Source organism: Chrysemys picta, chromosome 2 (genome assembly GCF_011386835.1).
Source record: "Chrysemys picta bellii isolate R12L10 chromosome 2, ASM1138683v2, whole genome shotgun sequence".
NCBI lineage: Eukaryota > Metazoa > Chordata > Testudines > Emydidae > Chrysemys > Chrysemys picta.
In genome coordinates this window covers 47,223,471-47,244,838 of record NC_088792.1, presented here as the reverse complement: position 1 = coordinate 47,244,838, position 21,368 = coordinate 47,223,471, and the positions used below count along the sequence as shown (strand labels likewise).

The 21,368-nt window shown below is 39.0% G+C and overlaps 1 protein-coding gene across 11 annotated transcripts in view; it reads right to left on the bottom strand.

The window, feature by feature from the left end:
- Positions 1–166: 166 nt before the first annotated feature.
- ANKIB1 (ankyrin repeat and IBR domain containing 1) overlaps positions 167–21,368 on the bottom strand; it is a 176,113-nt gene continuing 154,911 nt past the window's right edge. For 7 of the 11 annotated variants that reach the window (XM_065583062.1, XM_065583071.1, XM_065583063.1 and 4 more), the window contains 9 exons: positions 18,236–18,370; positions 16,575–16,661; positions 16,411–16,477; positions 14,899–15,044; positions 12,440–12,618; positions 10,508–10,559; positions 5,506–5,617; positions 2,923–3,056; positions 167–2,380 (listed from right to left, as the gene is read on the bottom strand). In XM_065583062.1, the coding sequence (XP_065439134.1) occupies positions 1,628–2,380; positions 2,923–3,056; positions 5,506–5,617; positions 10,508–10,559; positions 12,440–12,618; positions 14,899–15,044; positions 16,411–16,477; positions 16,575–16,661; positions 18,236–18,370 (1,665 nt within the window). In that variant the 3' untranslated portion in view covers positions 167–1,627. The remainder of the gene's footprint in view (positions 2,381–2,922; positions 3,057–5,505; positions 5,618–10,507; positions 10,560–12,439; positions 12,619–14,898; positions 15,045–16,410; positions 16,478–16,574; positions 16,662–18,235; positions 18,371–21,368) is intronic. The other 4 variants (XM_065583066.1, XM_065583065.1, XM_065583067.1 and 1 more) reach the window with 4 other exon arrangements.

The window sequence follows — 21,368 nt, the reverse complement described above, 5'->3', positions numbered from 1 at the left end:
ACTCACAGTAATCTCTATATCTATCTATATATCTATATATATCTCTTTGTTTGCCATCATACTTGCCTATACAGGCTCGGTATTGAAAAACTTTTATATCAACAAATCTAACAGTCAAGCAAATCTTACAATGGAGTGTTGTGTATTGATTTTCCTTATATTATGACAGGTTTTGACTATATGCAAGTAAAACAGCATTCAACAATTTACTCTAGTTGTAATTACATACTGTACCATTGTATCTCACTTACCACTAACTAATTTTTGATGCTTTTAAGCAAATCTAAAACCAATATTTTCTTCACAGAACAACAACTAGAAAGGGTCTTTTTTTTGTTTCGTTTTTCTACTAAACAGTAATCAAACAGCAAGTGAATATTGTGCAATTGAACAAATATCTAGCAGTGTTTGTTATTTATGCAAAAACACTGACTGAACCTTTAGTCATTGTTTACTGTAAAGGCAAGGCCATGGGTGGTTTTATGGAGGTCTTTTCAATTAATAGCATAGTTACTCCAGAACAGACACTGAATCTGAATTACTTATTTAACTGTGGCAACTATCCATTTGGGTTATGGCAAAGGCACGGTAACGTGTTGCGCAGAATGGATTATTGAACTTTAATAATTGTGGGACTGGCAATAATATGAAAATTTCATATTTCTATATTTTATAAAATGTTTCCATTGAAATTAACTGCACCATTAGTGCATAAATGCATTGTAAAATTATGAAAAAGAACTATGATTGCACTTCCATTAAAGTGTCTCAAATACAGCATAGCTGTTGCTAATAAACTGTATTTTAATATTTAAAACAACTGTTTCACAGCAGCATTAGGTTTAATTAACTTAAGGTACAGGCTACATTTAATTAAATGCAGTCACCATGGCAATAAATGCCATTTAATTTAGAGAAGAAATGCTACCCAGTGGTTCACTGCTAAGAATCATGGGGATTACTTTGATACAGGCACATTGTGCACCTGTTGTATTGGGTTAAAGTTAATTAGCTATTCACAGTTTGGCACATTTGGACTGTAAATAGACATGGAAAAAATCTTTAATTTTAATATTAAAAGAATATCCATTTCCTTGTTCCTAGAGCAGCACTAAAGAGAAGCATTAAATACCTCAATTCACTCTAGTAAAAAATGAAAGATAAATAAGGAAAAAGTTATGGAAAAGCAAAAACAAAATGTAAATGAACTGCTAAATGTTATTTTGCTGAAAGATTGAGTTCTAAAAATGGAAAAAACTATTTGAGGCTAAATAACGAAAATAATCAGTGTAAGCCTTTAATCCATACTTTCAAATTAAGGATCACCAACGTAAGGCTAAACAGATGCTGCAATGTATTAGGAATGTGGAGTACAACCTACTTATTCCTCCTCCTTCAGAGCAAAAAAGGCAAACACTACCTAATTAAATGCAAAGGATATTCCTTGAAAGGTTCATATTATTAGTCTAAAGAACTTCAATTCCAGGGAACGCCTATGTATTCCATCATTATGTCAGTGGTTTACATTTGAGCTGTAAGTATGTGGATCAAAGTCCCCATAATGCTTACTCCACATACTGTACCATTTGTAACTACCATCCATTTAAGCTCAAAAACTACTTTGTGTTCATACCAAATGTACATGCTCAATCCATTCATTTGAGGTCTGAGGAGTTTGACTTGAAACCTCTTCTGAAGTATCCACACTGCTAATAGCTTCCCCGGTACAGTCACCACTTTGTGGCAGTCTATCCCCTGGAATTATGTTTTCTTCAGAAATACTCGCTTCTGTTTGGGTTCCTCTGCCTTCATTTCTGATGGCATCCTCAAAAAGTGCATGCTCTTCCTGAGGCTCCAGTCCTACCTCTATAAGATTTGCTTGTCCTCCTGACCCATCATCGATACTATGTTGCTGTGAATCCTCATCAGTTTCTGTACTTGCTGAAGGAATTAGTGCGATACTTTGAGGGTTCATGTCATGGAACCAGGCCATGATATTTCCAAGCAGATTTTCATTAATGTTGGGATCCTGGCTACTTGAATCGGCATCACTAGATGTTGAGTATAATCCACTTCTTGTATCACTGAAAGGGTGTGAGCTAAGGCGATCAGCTGAAAATGGATCATTGCCCGCCCCTAGTCTCATCAAACTATCACCAAGTTCTAACAACTCAGAGCTGCTCAAAGCAGCCCTAGGGTTATCTATATTTACAGGAACTGAGTCCAACCTTGTAGGCAAAGATGTACCTATTGCTCCTAATGATGCCTCATTATTAAGGAAGTCTCTAGTTTCTTCATCAATAGCCAGGCCAGATTCTTGCAATGATAATTGAATAGCAAGCAGGATGTTTGGGTCATCTTCATCCAAAGAACTAAGAGCCTATGGAGATATACAAGATCACTTTCAAAATTAAGTAGCAAGTATCAAAGGGGTAGCTGTGTTAGTCTGGATCTGTAAAAGCAGCAAAGAGTCCTGTGGCACCTTATAGACTAACAGACGTATAGGAGCATGAGCTTTGGGTATTCACCCACGAAAGTTCATGCTCCAATACGTCTGTTAGTCTATAAGGTGCCACGGAACTCTTTGCTTCAAAATTAAATAATTTTTGCTTTTTATCAAGTTTTGGATTCAAAATTAATGTATATTGCATTTTGTTTAAAATGTCTGAAAAATGTATTCCAGTAAAATTTTAAAATCAACTCTAAAAGTTGATTTATCCTTAGTGGTGATGATACATTTACAGAAGCTTAACAATACTTTGTAAATTCATATTTTCTTATCCTAGATTCCACCCCTCTCATGACCATAGTCATGTATTTGTCATGTAACAAATGTAGGATGCAGGAAAATATGATAAAGAAAAATATAGGAAGGGAAGCAAAGCAAAGCAAAGCAAATGGACAGGAGACTAGGGAAGATACCTGAAGAGAATCCTGGTTTTCAGAGCGACTGACAGGGGTATAGTCATGAAGTGAAGAGCTGTGCAGAATACTCATAGAAGCTGAACTCACCATGGAGGTACCGTGTCTTCTACTGCTACCACCCTCTTGAGTATCTGTTAAAATAATTTAAACAAAAACATAAGTATGAACATGAAACCTCTATCAATTTTTAATCCCATTTTTATCAGCAGAACCTCCTGCCATTCTTATTTATTTGGGTTCAAGTGTATGATCTTGCTCTCATCTTCATTTTGGCCCAAATCCTGTAATACAGAGCACAGCCCAAACAACTGGCTGTGTGCTAGAGGAAAGGACTGCTTCCCCATTCCCTCCTTAGGATGTTTGCACAGCTGCGCCCATGGCATCAGTGAAGCCCTGCTGGATTTGGAAGGAAGTGGGGGAAGAGACAAGAGGAGCCTTGTAGCAAATGGTTCTTCTAGCCTTGCTCTGTGCACAGCATACATTAACCCCCCCACATCCAGCCCCAACTCATGTACAGTGGAACAGTACCAGTTACATTGCTTTGGGAGTCTCCATGGCTGCAGAGGATGGGACTGATTTACCCCTTTACTCCCTAATACAGGAACCTGGATTTGGCCCTTTGTGCTTGTCTGCCTCCTTCCTATTTGTCAAAATCCATGTTAGCATGTTCCTCTATTCTTAGCTGCAGAGTGGCTCCTAGTATGTTGTGACAATTGAGTGTAATTTAGAGCAGCCATGAAGCTGTTCTAATTTAAGACGTGCAAAAATATGCGGGTCACAGATATTCATATGCACACCATAGCTCAGCTGCAAACTGAGAATCTTGCTCACATTTCTTTTTCCTGTGATGTGTCAGCATTTCTAAGAGTGATGTTGCTACTGCTTCCACTGTGAATCCAAGTAACATTCCTGGTCTTAAAAAAAAATTCTAATAATGAAACCAGTGTTGTCAGAAAAAACTCATTCTGTAGTAAAGGGAAATATCAATCTTTTGAATTATGCTACAGTAACTCTTCACTTAAAGTCGTCCTGGTTAACATTGTTTCGTTGTTACGTTGCTGATCAATTAGAGAACATGCTCGTTTAAAGTTGTGCAATGCTCCCTTCTAACGTCGTTTGGCAGCCGCCTGCTTTGTCCACTGTTTGCAGGAAGAGCAGCCCATTGCAGCTAGCTGGTGGGGGCTTGGAACCAGGATGGACTGGCAACCCCCCCACTCCCCTAAGTTCCCTGTGCTGCAGTCGCCCAGCAGGCTATCAATCGACAGTTCAGCTGTCCCTCCCCCCACTGCCATGTGCTGCTTCTGCCCTCTGCCTTGGAGCTGCTCCCAGAGACTCCTGCTTGCTGTGCAGGGAGGGAAGGGAGGGGGCTAATGTCAGGGTGTCCCCCTCCCCCTGCACCCCGCTTACCCCTTCTCCATATAGAGCAGGGAGGGGACATGGACGGAGAGAGACAGAGAGAGCTTGGGGTAGCAGCTGCTGTCTCAACTTCCTGATCCACTTAAAAAGACAATGCACTTAAGAGTGGGTCAGCTTACTTAAAGGGGCCGAGTGCATCTCTCTCTCTCTCCCACACACAAGGTGTGTGTCTGTCTCTGTCTGCTATGCTGTCTCCCCTCCCTCGTGTTCATGCTGCCTTGTGTGAGAGGCTACATTAACAATGTGTTAACCCTTGAGGGCTCAGCGAGTGCTAGTTCATCATTCTGCAGCAAGGCATTCCCTGGGAAATATCCCTCCCTCTACCACCCTCTAACTTCACCACCTCAACCAAGCTTCACAGTCATCAAAGCTGTTTGCTTAAAATGTATAGTGTGTGTATATAGCTATATAATATATAGGTTTTTTGTCTGGCGAAAAAAATTTCCCTGGAACCTAACCCTCCCCCCCTTTACATTAATTCTTATGGGGAAATTGGATTCGCTTAACATAGTTTCGCTTAAAGTCGCATTTTGCAGGAACATAACTACAATGTTAAGCGAGGAATTACTGTAACAGGATTTACCATTTTCACTTGAAAATTTAGAATGAAATAAAAGTGAAATCACAAATAACCTGATGTCATAAAAACAAATTACCTTGTAAAAAGCCAAAATGGGTGGCAATTTTGCATCAGTTATTTTAAACTGCAGTCTTGGAATTATTCTAATCTACACTTTGATTTTGTCCCTCCGTGTTTCTCCTGCATATCTCATTGGACAAAAAACAGTGAATTTATATTATGTTGGGACAGGTGGATACAGGGGTTCTATATCACTCTGGCCCTTTTATTGGGCATAAAGGAGCTTGGTATGGGGATGAGAGTCTCGCCTGATGTATTTACTGCTGAAAATTTCTTCAGAGACAGAAATATAAGTTTCCTCTAAGTAAGGGTGGATAGTCTAAGGCTCCTGCAAAACTTCATGGATATGTTCAACTGTACAGGAGTAGTCACACTGAAGTCAACTCATGTGTAAAGTTAAGCAAGTGCAGCACTGAGACCACAAACTTCTTTTTATCTATCTATAAACTAAGGATCACAGTGGACTCTACTAACAATTTGAGATACATTTATTTTTCCTTTTTTACTCCAAACAAAGAACATACCTAATGTGCTCTCACTAGGGTCTTCGGGGTCTGGAGTATTACTGAGCAGACTGTGAATGTCTCCACGTCGACGCTGTCTATGCCTCCTCCGATACTGAAATTCAGCATATTCCTGCATAAATCAAAGGTTACAAAATACAGGGGAACATGCAATAATATTTTTTCTGCCATAACCAACAGTACATTTTCTATTAAGAAAAATGTGTGATTTTATACATTTATTATAAAATCACCTGTTCCCAGAAAAATAAATCACAGATTGTCATGCAAGAAATTAAAGAAGAAGAAAAACAAACAAACAAACGACAGCAGGTAATCCTAAATGAACGAAATTATTAACTAGCAAAGAAGCCTATTAGTTGAAGATATGAATACTTGCAATCTCCATTTTTAAATAATTCCAAGTACTGTTAATTTTGTTTACAAGTTTTAATACCAACTTTTAATTATTTTTAGAAATACAACTGATTAAATATGAGTCTTCTCTCCTTTTTTGTTTAACATTAGACATTAGGGAGCTACCTTCTAAGGCCCCCGATCCAGCAAAACAATTAAATTTGTGCCTGTTTTCCAGGAATAGTAAAGTTATGTGTGTGCTTAAAGTACTTTACTGATTTGGGGCCTATATTTGCAGGGCTAACACAAATCTGTGGTACAAAATGGCTGGTCTGTGCCCCTCTGGTGTCCCTAGCCTCTGTTTGCCAGAAGCTGGGAATGGATCACTTGATGACTACCTGTTCTGTTCATTTCCCTCTGGGGCACCTGGTACTGGCCACTGTCATAAGACAGAATATTGGGTTAGATGGACCTTTGGTCTGACCCAGTATGGTCGTTCTTATGTTCTAAATGGGGTGGATTTTATCCACTGCACAGTGATAAAAGAATGCAGGCCATCGTACCTACTTATTTAACAGTTTTGACAAGCCAATTTGGGTGTGGGCATCAGAATAGGGACTGCAAATGTTTCTTAATGTGATTTATTTATTTACAAAATGTACACAAATCTTGTTTTACTTGAACAGAGGTGGCAAAAAACTGCACGTAGGTGTTAACTCCCTTTATCAGAAACTGCAGGTAAGGCATCACAGTCCTGCCCCAAGAAGCAGCTGTCTCCAGCTTCTGTCTCTCTCTAGGATTCACACCAATCTCAAACAAATCTAACTAGTTAAACACACACTATACATATTTCCTCCCGCAGCCCTTGCACTTTACACCTGGGAAACCCCTACTCCAAAGCTTCTCTTGTACTGTGTGGCCTGGAAAAGGTAGCCTAACCTTTAAGCCTCCTTTTGTACAGCTGCTCTGCAACATAAAAAACTTAGAACCCAGAGCCCAGACAGTTATGCATAGCCTCTTCTATGGAGAGTTTCATCCTGGGTGCTTACACATTAACAACAAATGCAAGCCATAAGCACTTTCACCACAATAGGATTAATGCTGGTAGACTCTTGCTCCTGTGTGAAGTTGCACTGATTCAAGTGCAGGATCAGGACCTTAATTACCAAATCTTGATGCCTAACAATTGACTTAGTGTTCTTTACACCATATACACCTATTCCTCAAGTAAAGAGTTCCATATTTATTTACACAAGATGAATGATCAGAAATGACTCCATAAAGTATTAAGATTTGAAAGTCATTGCAGATATTACATGAAAAATTATTTTCTCTACGTTTGCAATAAGGTCACAGATTTTACTCATGGCCTTTTTAAATGATAATTGTTGTTTCTTTAATATATTTGTGCATCAGACATATCTCCACTCATACGGATATAATTTTGTTTCTGATTACGTAGAAAGATTTTATATATTTTAGCAATACAGATTTTAATTTTATTGCACTGAAAAGTAGAATTTTCATATACTGGCCTAAATATAGTACTTTGTACTGAAAACATTCAAATTTTCTCTATTCTGGGTAGAATTTTATGGTAACAAGATCTGGTATATACAAATATTTTACTTTGGTATCAGTAAAAATACATAATTGTGCTAAAAAGTTTGTCTAGTGAATTTAATGGAAAACACAAAAAGGACTGAATTATTTTAGCTACAAAATTCCTTTAGCACAGGTGGTTGCAAGTATCTTTGGCAGATAAGGTACAAAGGATACAATTTAAATCAGACAGTGCCATATTTGGGTAAATTATAACTGCTAATCAACAGTCATCTAAACATGACAGCCATGTTACTTATTGTTTAACAGAAGCCTTCCCTTTTCTAGTCTGCCTTTTCTCCTACCCTGTTCCTCCTGGGCTGTTGTAACATCACAGATAGAGTTCAGTCTCACAAAACACTGAATTATTTAGGAACAAAGGAAGAACTGAAGGAATTGAACAGGAGAAACAAAGCTGATTACCCTATAAGAAGCAAGCTGTTTTTTTCTAATAGCATATTGCTAACCAGCAACAATAGGAAAGGAAATATACAGAAAATGGAGTTTTATAAGACATGGTATTTTTCCAGCGTGTCTGAAAGTGGCTGGCTCTTAAAAAAAAATGCAGAAGTGATATTTCTCCTTTAACCTCACACTTCGATTTAAAACCCCCTGAAATATTTAATTCAAGTTAAAGAGAAAAAGGAAAACTTGAAAGGAAAATGCACATATTATGTGCAATGCAGTTGTTTGACAATCACATAAATGTTCTTCCACCATGTATAAATGGTGAAATATTGCTTTAAAAATTTGTATTTTGCTTTTTGTAATCCTGACAGCAGTAGTCCATCCTGCAGAAAAAGTGATATTATTTATGACACGACTAACGTAATATTGTATCTAGGGCTGTCGATTAATCGCAGTTAACTCGCACAATTAAAAAAAATTAATTGCGATTACTTGCACTTTTAATTGCATTGTTAAACAATAAAATACCGATTGAAATTTATTAAGTATTTTGGATGTTTTTCTACATTTTTAAATTGATTTCAATTACAACACAGAATACAAAGTGTGCAGTGCTCACTTTATATTATTTTTATTACAAATATTTGCACTGTAAAAAATGATAAACAAAGAAATAGTGTTTTTCAGTTCACCCCATACAAGTACCATAATGCAATATCTTTATCATGAAAGTGCAACTTACAAATGTAGATTTTTTGTTGTTACATAACTGCACTCAAAAAAAACAAAACAATGTAAAACTTTAGAGCCACAGTTCTACTTCTTGTTCAGCCAATCGCTAAGACAAACAAGTGTGTTTACATTTACGGGATACAATGCTGCCTGTTTCTTATTTACAACGTCACCTGAAAGTGACAGGTTTCAGAGTAGCAGCGTGAAAGTGAGACCAGCATTTACATGGCACTTTTGTAGCCGGCATTGCAAGGAATTTCCATGCCACATAAGCTAACATTCGTATGCCCCTTCATGCTTCAGCCACCATTCCAGAGGACATGCTTCCATGCTGATATTGTTCCTTTAAAAAAATGCGTTAATTAAATTTGTAACGCACTCCTTGGGGGAAAACTGTATGTCTCCTGCTGTTTTACCCGTGTTCTGCCATATATTTCATGTTATAGCAGTCTCGGATGATGACCCAGCAGATGATATTCATTTTAAGAACACGTTCACTTCAGATTTGACAAAACGCAAAGAAGGTACCAATGTGAGATTTCTAAAGATAGCTACAGTACTCGACCAAGATTTAAGAATCTGAAGTACCTTCCAAAATCTGACAGGGATGAGGTGTGGAGCATTCTTTCAGAAGTCTTAAAAGAGCAACATTCCTATGTAGACACTACAGAACCCGAACCACCAAAAAGAAAATCAACCTTCTGCTAGTGGCATCTGACTCAGATGATGAAAATGAATATCCGTCGCTCCACACTGCTTTGGATTGTTATTGAGCAGAACCCATCATCGGCATGGACGCATGTCCCCTGGAAGGGTAGTTGAAGCATGAAGGGACATAGGAATCTTTAGAGCATCTGGCAGGTAAATATCTTGCAATGCCAGCTACAACTGTGCCATGCAAACACTTATTGTCACTTTCAGGTAACATTGTAAACAAGAAGCAGGCAGCATTATCTCCTGCAAATGTAAACAAACTTGTCTGAGCCATTGGCTGAACAAGACTTAGGACGGAGTGGACATGCAGGCTCTAAAATTTTACATTGTTTTATTTTTGAGTGCAGTTTTTTTTTTCTACTAATTCTACATTTATAAGTTCAACTTTCATGATAAAGAGATTGTACTACATTATTTGTATTAGGTGAATTGAAAAAAACGTTATTTTGTTTTTTACTGTGCAAATATTTGCAATCAAACATAATAATATAAAGTGAGCACTGTACACTTTGTATTCGGTGTGGTAATTGAAATCAATATATTTGAAAATGTAGAAAACATCCAAAAATATTTAAATAAATGGTATTCTTTAACAGTGTGATTAATCACAATAAATTTTTTTAATCGCTTGACAGCCTAATTGTATCAGAAATTATCTAGTTTTCTTCCTCTTTAATACTACTTTTACATTCAGAATAATATTTGTTTAAAATTTAAACAGAAAATTTAATTTTAAATCTTTAATTTTTTGTTGAATTTTTAAATCAGTAAAGAATGGAAGAAAGTGTGCCACTTCATTTAGGTTCTCTGTCAAATCCTGTTGGACTGATATTGCATCCAAAAGTATATTTTTAATTATACAGATTTTTGAATATTTATTATAAAAATATTGCCACAGATGCAGGCATGTTTTGTTCGTAGATTCTTGCCTTGCTCTGAGATTGGAAAAAATACAATGCAAAGGGTTGGTCTGATGTCATCCTTAAGAACTGTCTTTTCGTAAGACTCATTGTTTAGGTACTGCCCAATTACCCATGCATATATTTCCTTCTATTGTGAAACAAAGAAAATGGAAAGCTTAAACCCAACCTTGCAAACCTAAAACAATTTGAAACAAAATCTGGAATCTCTCCATGCAAAACAGAATTATACCCTGATTCCTAGAATATGCATAGCGACATTAAAAATTAAAAAAAAAAAAAAAGTTTACCTCAGGGGATGCAAATCCTAAATATTCCCAATCCCATGTTCCACCAGCAAAGCTATAAATTAAATCAGATACATCATGTAATTTATTAGCAGAATAAAGTATGAACAATGGCTCCCCCAGTCTACAATTGTAAATCATCTTTGAGGTGAACTCCTCATCTGTTTAACAACATACATTTATAAACATATTTCAGAAGACTGGATAATTAAATTATTTAAAATTCTGGATATTGAAAATTATTCTCAGCAATTATTTAAATAGTGTTTGGTGAGTGCCAAGTATGTAAGTGGCTATTTTGAAGTACAGGACGTGAAATGAGGTCACAAGTACTCACCTAGCTATTAACACATCACAAAACTGTGTGTGAATATACTATAAAAATTCATATCTAGTACACTGACTAAACTGGGCAAGAATCATTACACCTAAATTATGCTTCACTGTCACAATGGCTTGGAGGGTAAAACAACTGAGTGGGTGAGTATATGTTATAATTATACTTATTAACTATTATTGTAATTCACAACTTGACATATCTTAATGTAATTTAAAAAAACAGAAAAAACTAAAAGAGAATGATTTTTAGGTTTACATCCTTTCACTAGAAGAAAAGAGAAATGCGGGGATAAAATGGTATACACACACCAAACCTACCAGTAACTTTTAACAATTAAAATGTAATCTTAAAACACTGAGCAGCAAAAAAATATTGCTTCTCTGAATCAGTTCGATCAATCACATTACTCTATTAAGATCTTTATACTATCAACAAGCTGTCTTCAGTTTAACACCTTTCACTTGTCAGCTGACCAGACAGCAATAGACGTGTATACAGCAATTTGAGTTGGCATCCACAAGGTGCCATAAGAATGAAATGAAAACGCCAATCTAATCAAAAATATAGGAACTGTGAATGAGATTATTTCGCTTTCTAGCTAAAGGAGGAAATCAATGACCTCCCCATACATCTAGTCAGCCTCTGCAGCTTCCTAAACTCCAGGGGAGGATTCCTACCAAAGCATGGGCTCTATCTCCCGTGCTGATATTGCAACTGCACCTGTGTGGAAACCGTTGGCAAAAAAAAAAAACCCACAACACACCAAACTGGTGAAAATCCTGCCTGGTTTTGGGTTTCATTACAAATTTAAAAGTCAGCCAAGATTCCTCATTTTCAGTTCCAAAATGAAAATGAGAGACACTTGGCAATTTAATGTATCAGAAGGGTAGCCGTGTTAGTCTGAATCTGTAAAAAGCAACAGAGAGTCCTGTGGCACCTTTAAGACTAACAGAAGTATTGGGAGCATAAGCTTTCGTGGGTAAGAACCTCACTTCTTCAGATGCCCACAGGACTCTCTGTTGCTTTTGGCAATTTAATGGCGTTTCACATTCTGAAGTTTAAAGTGAAAGGGTGTAATTTCACATGTGGAGATATACCCATCTCATAGAACTAGAAGGGACTCTGAAAGGTCATCAAGTCCAGCCCCCTACCTTTACTAGCAGGACCAAGTACTGATTTTGCCCCAGATCCCTAGGTATCCCCCTCAAGGATTGAACTCTCAACCCTGGGTTCAGTAGACCAATGCTCAAACCACTGAGCTATTCCTCCCCCCAATTTAACTAGGCAAAGTGCATCAATGGGCATTGTCTGCCTACATCAAAATCCTCACTCGCTCGTGGCAACTACATGCGGACCCACCCGAGGACTGCCGCTGGGACCCACGCCCGAGTCACACAAACGGCAGCAGCTCCCCCCGTGAATCAAATAAAGAAAGTGTTTGTTGAGCCAGTGACCTACAACTACAAAATTGTCAGCTCTGTTTTGCTTTGATGTGTATGTCAAAGCAAGCACTAGTTTGAGGGGTGGGTTCACAGAACTTGGTAGCTGTAACCTGAACTTTTTTGGTTTGCACTCTCTTTTTATACCTAAATTACCTGCGTCTTGGAGCTTCTGGAGAGTCTGCAGGGGCAACTCCACGGGCCACAGAGGCCAAAAACTCTTGCCTCTTCTGCTGCACAAGACATGCTGCACGGATTATTTTGTGACGAGGAGTACGAAGATAAGGCCTATTTACTTTCTGAGCAAGGTCTTCCGTGACCATTTCTAAGTCTGTCTGCAACAGAAAATAAACAAAGTATACCATGTAATGTTACAACAAAATAAAACCGTTAAATGAACAACTGGCATAACTGCACTGTAAACATGCTATACAATAACTCCTTGCTTAACCCTGTAGTTATGTTCCTGAAAAATGCTACTTTAAGCGAAACAATGTTAAGTGAATCCAAGGGGGGGGGGGAGGGGTTTAGGTTCCAGGAAAACAATTTCGCCAGACAAAAAAGACAACACACACACACATGTGCGCGTGCACGCACACACAGTATAAGTTTTAAACAAACCATTTAATACTGTACACAGCAATAATGACTGTGAAGCTTGGTTGAGGTGGTGAAGTCAGAGGGTGGAAGAGGGTGGGATATTTCCCAGGGAATGCCTTACTGCTAAACGATGAACTAGCACTCGGCTGAGCCCTCAAGGGTTAACCCATTGTTGTTAATGTAGCCTCACACTTTACAAAGCAGCACGAATTGAGAAAGGAGAGACAGCATGGCAGAGAGAGACAGAGACACACATGGTGTGTGTGAGAGAGAGACAGAGACACGTGCATTACCCCTTTAAGTACACTAACCTTACTCTAAGTACATTGCCTTTTTAAGTAGATCAGCTAGTTGAGACAGCAGCTGTTGCCAGCAAGCTCCCTCCATCTTGAGCCCTGTCCCCTGTCGTGTCCCCCGCTCTGTTCAGTGGAGATGGGGTAAAGGAGCAGGGGACAGAGGAGGGAGGCAACCTGACATTAGCATCCCTGCACAGCAAGCAGGAGGCTCCCGGGAGCAGCTCCAAGGCAGAGGGCAGGAGCAGCACACGGCAGTGGGGGGAGGGACAGTTGAACTGCCAGCAATGGATAGCCTGCCGCACATTGAACTTATGGGAGCAGGGAGCTGATGCTCCACCCTGGTTCCAAGCTCCCACCAGCTGGCTCCAACGGGCTGCTTTTTCTGCAAGCAGTGGACAAACCAGGTGGCTGCCAAACAACGTTATAAGGGAGCATTTTGCAACTTTAAATGAGCATGTTCTCTATTTGATCAGCGACGGAACAACAAAACAACGTTAACCGGGATGACGTTAAGTGAGGAGTTCCTGTACTGAATAATTCAATTTCTCTAGAGATACCATCCTGACAGGATTCTCACTCCTGGGTGTTAGCTCCTTAACAAGAAACTGATTGAACTCCCTCAGCCCTCAAAGAATTTTTACCATTGAGGGCAGAGGTGTGCTAAGACAATGCCTATCATGCTGATCAATACTGTCTCGTTGTTTCCTTGTACTCCCAATCTGTCTTTATCCATCCCGTCTTATTCTTAAATTGTAAGTTCTTTGGGGCAGGTTCTGTGTTTGTACAGTGTCTAGCATAATGGGTCCTGATCCTTAACTAGGGCTCTTAGGTGCTATGGAAATACATATATATAAATGAAGTTGTGAGGTATAGCGAGTCAAGCCCTCTAGTGCCATTGCATGCCATCCCCAGCTGGGTGTAATAAATACTGCCCTCTAATTTCAGTCAGTTCCTCCTTGATGGCCATCAACAAAGGGGCTGTCTGTTGAGAAAAGCATCATTCTGACATAACTTTCATTCACCACATAATTCCCAAACTCTGTGGGGAGGTATCTTCTTTAATATTTATGCCTTGATTCTTTTTCCTTTGGGGCATATTTTTGGTCATGGTTAATCATTTTGTATTGGTTTACCATCCTAGGGAGCTTCACTTCCTGTGCAAACGAAGGGATTGACTAGATCATTTAGAGGGCATTATTTACACCTGGCAGAGAAAGGAGATTTGATGGTCAATACAGGGCTTAGGCTTGCACTATACCCAAAGCCAGTGCCCTTAGGAATCAAAATTATTTTAGAATTGAGGGAGATCTGCTGGTCTCAGCCTAATCCAGGAATGAGAAGCCTGTTCATATATCTTCAGAAAAACAGAATTACAAGTGTATTTTTTTTTCCATTAAGAATCTGTTTGTCTTTAAAGCTGAAATAAAATATATTGCATTATAGACTAAACAATTCTGCCAAAAGTATTCTTCACTCCCTTCCCCCTAATTTGGTTGTAGCCTTAAAACCTTTAAAGACAGAATTCAAAATCATATAGACCCAACAATGAGTTTAATGCTACAGCAAAATAAACAGTTCATTATACACAGTTCTTGCCACGTCTTTGTCATTTTGAACTAAGTTTAAGAATTTTATATAGTCAGAAAACATGCAATATGGATAACTAGTATTACAAGAAAAATTAGTTCTGTCACAAAAAGCAAAACATACTTATTTTACCTGCATAAGTTCAAATATTTCTTTCTTTGTGCTTTTAGGTTCCAAAAAGAATCCATATGGATAAGAACACTTGAGAATGCGGCGAGTTTTTAAGAGCTCTTGTACTGCATCTTCAATGAAAGTGGTATCAGGACAGCCTCCTTCAGCTGTACAGTAACACAAGCATTGTAAAAACATTTTTCTGCTGACCTTAATAGTTTTATTATGAGAGTTTCCCCCAAAAGAAGTACAAGTGTGTGTTAATGTAAGATCAGAAATATTTTCCAAATAAATTCCAGTCCATACTGTAAATGGATAGGTGTGGTTATGGTTAAAAAAAAGTAACTATGTATCACTAACTTCTCTGTGACTCAAGTGATTTATTCCTTGTGTGTATTTAGAGTCTCATATGCTTATTCTACTTCCTAATAGAAGCTTTTACTACTTTTTATTCACACTAACATTTCAGAATGAGAAATTACACCATGTAATAGGCCCTAATGGGCCCTATCCATAAAAGGCCTATCCAGAAGGACAGATAAGATTGCTCACTTGGGTCAGCTGGGTAAAACTCCCTGCAGTGACGACCTGACCAGGTCTGAATTTCCACTCTTGCAGGTGGTGACATAGCAGGTCATCTTCATACAGTTTCAATACAAACTTACACCCATGATCCTGCAAAGAGCTCCTCGTGCGCAACCCCTGCATACATGGAGAGCTCACTGGAGGATCAAGACTTTATTTCTTTCTTATGGGTACACTTCTCTACAAAGTAAGAAAAACTGATTCAGAACAGATCACATGTAACAAGTTGTGTACTGTGCTGTGCACTGGTTGAATCAAATAATCTTTCCTCACCTTAAAGGTGACTGCATTTCAGAAGCAAGTGATTCTTCCTATATAGCATACATGCTGTAGTTCCTAATGAACCTTTCATTACCCTTGGTAACTTTCACTCTATGCATCCAAAGAAGTGAGCTTTTTACTCACGAAAGCTTATGCCCAAATAAATCTGTTAGTCTTTAAGGTGCCACCAGACTCCTTGTTGTTTTTGTAGATACAGACTAACATGGCTACCTACTGATACTTGACACTAATGAACCTTGGGATCCTTCAGAGTGTAAGTCACTACATAAATGTAAGATACCATTAAGAGTCTGAAATTCATACTTCACTGTTTCCTCAAGCAATTTTCATTAACATTATTTAAAGTATGTGGGAGAAAGGACAAAACAAATACATGGAATCAGGTGTGGGGGGCTGTTACACATAAATACTGAAAGAGAATTGTTATCTCCTTAACAACAAAGGACTCAAACTCAAGTTAACATCAGATGAACTGAGGACTGACAAAGGCTGAAAGTTCAAAGACTGAAATGTACAGAACTAGCAGTCTGAAATATCTCATTTCTTGTAGGCATCAATATAAGTAAAGAAAAATCTGAAGAACAAAATTGTTCTTTTAGTGTAAAGAGATATTTGACTTCAGACCACCGTTATATAAATCAGTAAATACCAACAAACACTACTTACTTCCACTGAGAGCTCTACTCAACTGCTCCATCTTTTCTTTGGCAGTTTTTAGAAGGCGCTGTTCTAACTAAAAAAAGGGACATAAATAAAATTCAACAAATTCATCTAATTATTGGACTAATAAAGGGGGGGGGGGAATTTATTAGAAACTGTTTGGATCATACCTGATAGCTGAGCTCATGGTTCTTAAACCTCGTGTAATAATGCATAAACCTATCAAGCTCTTGAAATCGTCTATGTTTCTTTTCAGCCTAGAAAATAAGAAATCAAACATGAGTCATCCATTTACACTTATATTATTTTAACAATCATCAGCAAATACAAAATATAGTCAGCTGTTTCAGACTATTAGACATCTATACACAAATACCATGGTAATGGGTACTGTTTAAGACGTACTCCTGGAGGAATTCTGTGCCAAAAAAAATTAAAAATTCTGTGCACAATATTTTAAAATTCTGCCAATTTCATTTGTCAAAATAATACTACATAATCACGCCAGTTTCAGTTATTTTGGTAATTTATTTCAAAATACCAGTCAGCAAGCTTGTCTGTAACAATACAGACATACAAACAAAAAATTCTTCCAGGAGTACAGAGGTAAAGAAACCCCTATGACAACCCAGTTCCTGTTTCACCCCCTTCTCCCTTTCCCTCCAAACCCAGCCATGGGGCCAGACCCCAGCCAATACACCTGAAGCCCCTTCCTCCCTAGCCCAGCCGCAGGGGCCCACAGCTCAGACACCTGCCCTCCCAAGAGCCCAGCTGCAGGGGCCCCCCATCCCAGATACCCACACATCCTTCCCGCCCAGAGCTCAGCTGCAGAGGCCCCCTAGCCTAGACACCTGCCCCCCTCCACCACCAGAGCACAGCCACAGAGCCCCCTCCCAGCCCCCCCCCCAGCCTCCTCCATCCCCAAAGCTCAGCTACAGGGTCCCCCCAGCCCAGACACCCTCCCCCTCGAGTCCAGCCTTGCCCCCCCAGCCCAAACCCCCCTCCTTCCCAGTGCCCAGGGATCCAGAGGGAAAAACAGCCTGATGCTCGGTCCCAGGCTTGAGTGGAGTTTCCTGCATGTCGCGGTCTCCCTTCCCTCAGAGTGTGTAGGGAACTGCAGCTGCCGGGAATGCTCCAGCTCCCGCTCCCCCGAGCAGTGTCTTCTATGTGCAAACTGGGCTCTGCTGGGTCCAGTGGCCACTAGTGGTGGCCAGCAGCACTGCAGCCCATTTGGGGGGGGGGGGGGAAGAAGAGGAGGAAATTCTGCACGCACATTAATTTTTGCAAAATTCTGCATTATGCAGTGGTGCAGAATTTGCCTAGGAGTAGTCTAAGACACAGAAAGGTAATGTTTTGAAATCAGAAGTCTGACAGATACAGCCATCAGAACTGAGGAATTGAGATTTTGTGCCTATAGAGCAACCTTTAAACAGAGGACCTCAAAGTACATTGCAAATATCAATTAAGCCAAATGACACTTCTCTGAGGCACAGCGGGTAATTACAGGACTACTACACTGGTTGCAGAGAATGGTAACCACGGTAGAGAGAGATGAAATGACTTTCCCAACACCACACAGTGGGTTAGTAGCAGAAGAGAGAACCCAGTTGTCTTTGTTCCCAGTATAAACACAAGCCTGACAGTATTTTCTTCCTATTACCTCAATATGATATTTAGAGTTATAATTCACTTTTGTTCCACTGAGGACCTTGGATGGGGAAAAATTAAACTCTAATAAATTTTTCTCAGGGACACCAATTCAGAATCTTAGGCAAGACAGAAAATTACAGCCTAAGTATTTTATTGGAGCCAATACAGTTTAATCTCCTACCTCCACTGTCATTTCCTTGGACTGTTCCTCTACATGCTGAATGATTTCATAGCGAGTGCACCTGTAATAGCCTCCAGTAGAAGAGCTGTGCTTCTTCCATTCTTCTAGGCAAATCCAGCAAAAGTCATATTTGCACTTCAGAAGAAGAAAACAAAACTAATATCTGCGTCCAATCATGTTACAGATTTCCAGTACTGCATCACTATTCCACCACAACCAACTGAAGCGACAGAATTCACAGGCCCCATATGTTTATATGTCAAAAGAAAATGCCCAAGGACTCTCCTAGCAGATGTATTCTATGGTGCCATATAAAGGTACAGTTTGATTCTCAGACATAGGGCAGGAGTGCTTTGCATGCTATAAATTAAGTCTGGGGTGGGTGCACAGAATGAGATGTTGAGTAGAGCTGGATGGGACTATATCAACATAATGTTTCTGTTGAAAAATATCAGTTTGTTAAAACCTGAAACTGTTTGTGGGGCAGTCTCAGTTTCAATTATTATTATTATTATTCTTTTTAACTCAAAGGTTTTGGAAAAAGTTTTGAAATTGTCAAAGATAATAAGCTAATAATAGAAAAGGCTGCAGAATGGAAGGAGAGGTTTGGCTAAAGGCTCCTTGCTCTGCATCCCGATCAGTAGCTCCCTGCTGCCACAGCAGCTTTGTGGGAGGGGCTGGGTAGCTGTCTCATGGTCAACACTCAGGGCTGTGAGCATAGGCTCCAGCAGCTGGAGAAGGGGAGCTTCCCTGGCCCTTTGATATTCTACTTTAACCTACACTTCTGCCACATGTGGGTGTGTGAAGGAAGGAACCATCATTCTTGGGGCTGCTACCTGTCCCAAGGGCGATTTTGCAGCTGAGGTGCTGCTTTTTCTTGGGAGCTTTCCTGCTTGAGGAGGGAGGCCATAGAAAAATGTACCCTAGCCTTAGCACTTGAGAGGCGCCTGAGTCTCTGCAGAGCAGGCACAAATCTCCATCCAGGGGAGGTACAGGAGACACAACGTCTGGCCTTCTTAGCTTTCTCCACCAGGCTGAACTCCACATGGGTGAGGCAGGGCATGAAGAGTTCCAGTGATTCTGAAGAGAAAGGGAGTCCCCCTGTGCTGATAAAGGTAGACCAAGACAGCTTAGTGACTTTAAGCCTGTTTTTCCTCCTCCTCTTCAAATTTGCTCTGCAGCAGGGAGGAGATGGTCTGCCTGCCTGAAGCTAAAAAGAGACAGATGAAAAACTGGTGGTTCCTCAGAGGTGGAGCCACACATTCCATGCCTCTAATTGACAGGTCTGGTCTGTCTCCAGGGCTGCATAGAGCAGAGACTCAGTGTCATTGATCTGTGAATCTCATTATGAATAAGAAAGATGAGTGATCTTAACTAAGGCCCAGATGCTCAGAAGTATTTAGGTGCTCAACTCCCATTGAAATCATGGAAGTCAGTCTAAGTCCTATGAAACTAAAGAAGGTATTTAAGTTGGTCACTTAAAAGAAGCCATTCAAGCAGTGGTCAAGACATGCAAATTAATAATATTAACAATCTTAAATTCAAATTAAATCCCACAACTTCTCTCTATTTATCAATATTTGCTTATGTCTCCTTTCCAGGAATACAGAGTCTAAACAATCTGGGGTTTAACACAAAAAGCTATTAATACTTAAATTATAATAGGATTTCAATACTGCATTAAAATTAGTACAAGAACAAGTTAAATCTAATCCCTTGGCAGTGCTTTGGCAAACTCCATCTCACCAGTGATGCTGAATTCTCAGTGTTGTGATGATGTTGTAGAAGCAGTGGTGGTTGGAAGGTTGCTTCCTCTTGATGCTATGTTGTGGTTTTATTGTTCTTAGCTGTCTTGTTGCTTTTTGTTTGCTTGTAGAGATGAAATTAAGTGGCTAAACTAAGATGAGTGCTGAGAGCTAGAGTGTAACTGGGCAAGTGTGTGTAACAGTACATAAGGATAAAGGTATAAGCATAAGAGAGAGTTTCAGTTCAGAGAAATTTATACACTTCTTTTTCCATGGCCTCACTGAAAGTGGAAGACAGACCTCTTTCAGGGGTACAGATGGATTTAAGTATCAGCTGCTGTCACCTTCCATTGGCTCAACATCTTTACTGGATTGTGCTGGTACCATCTTCAGCTCGTGAATATTCAATCTGCTATTGCATATGCAGCAGAGTTGTTATTCTTCAGCTTTATGGGTATATTGATTTTTGATATTTAAAGTTTTAACTCTCTCTTTTAATCAATTTATTTTCTGAGTTATCCCTTTAGATCCATCAGTGTTTAATAGGAGCAGAAATTATGTTTCAAGTGAGTCCAAATACTCCTATTTCCTGCATAAAAGCTCTTGAAATAGTCAGGTCTTAAAATAGTCTTCAGGCCTTTCAGGTCTTAAAATAGCCTTTTTAAATGTAAACTTTGAGCTCTTAAAATAGTCTTTTTAAATATAAAAGATTCTTAAAGAGAGTATTTAAATGTAAATGGTCAAAGAAAGTATTGTCTTTTCTTTGTACCATCCTTGGAAAGATTCTTCTGGTTTTTCTGAGCTTGATAAGGAGCTGCTTACGCATTGCCAGATAACTAACTGTTTTCCCAATTAATATAAATACTTTCTATACTCAAATGGCTTCTTACATTAGTAACCAGTTATAGCATTAAATGGCTTAGCTACATTTGTACATAAAATATCTTACTTTTCATATAATGGTATCAGGCAGTTATTATATGAAGGCCCGCATTTAGATATACAATATTTGCAAATATACATGTCAAAATAAGCTTATAGCATGTTAAGCATTTGAGGGACAACAAAGGTTTTCACCTTTGAGTAGAAACATGAGTTAGAAGTAACCAGTATCTTCCATAAAACATTTCCCAACCATAAATGAGTCTTCTTGGTTGCTTGCCTTTTGAGCAAATGGTTCCTAGATTTACAACCTACTATTTGTTGTACATTCACAATATGCAATTAAAGACACTTATCAAATACTCTATACAAGGTCAAAATCCCAATTACTAAAATTTATATACATCTTCCAAAGGATAACGTAAAAAGAAAATAGTACAGAATGTTAAAACAAAATAGAAGCTATAAAGCTGCATACAAGCATCTGTGTGAACACAAATGAAGGT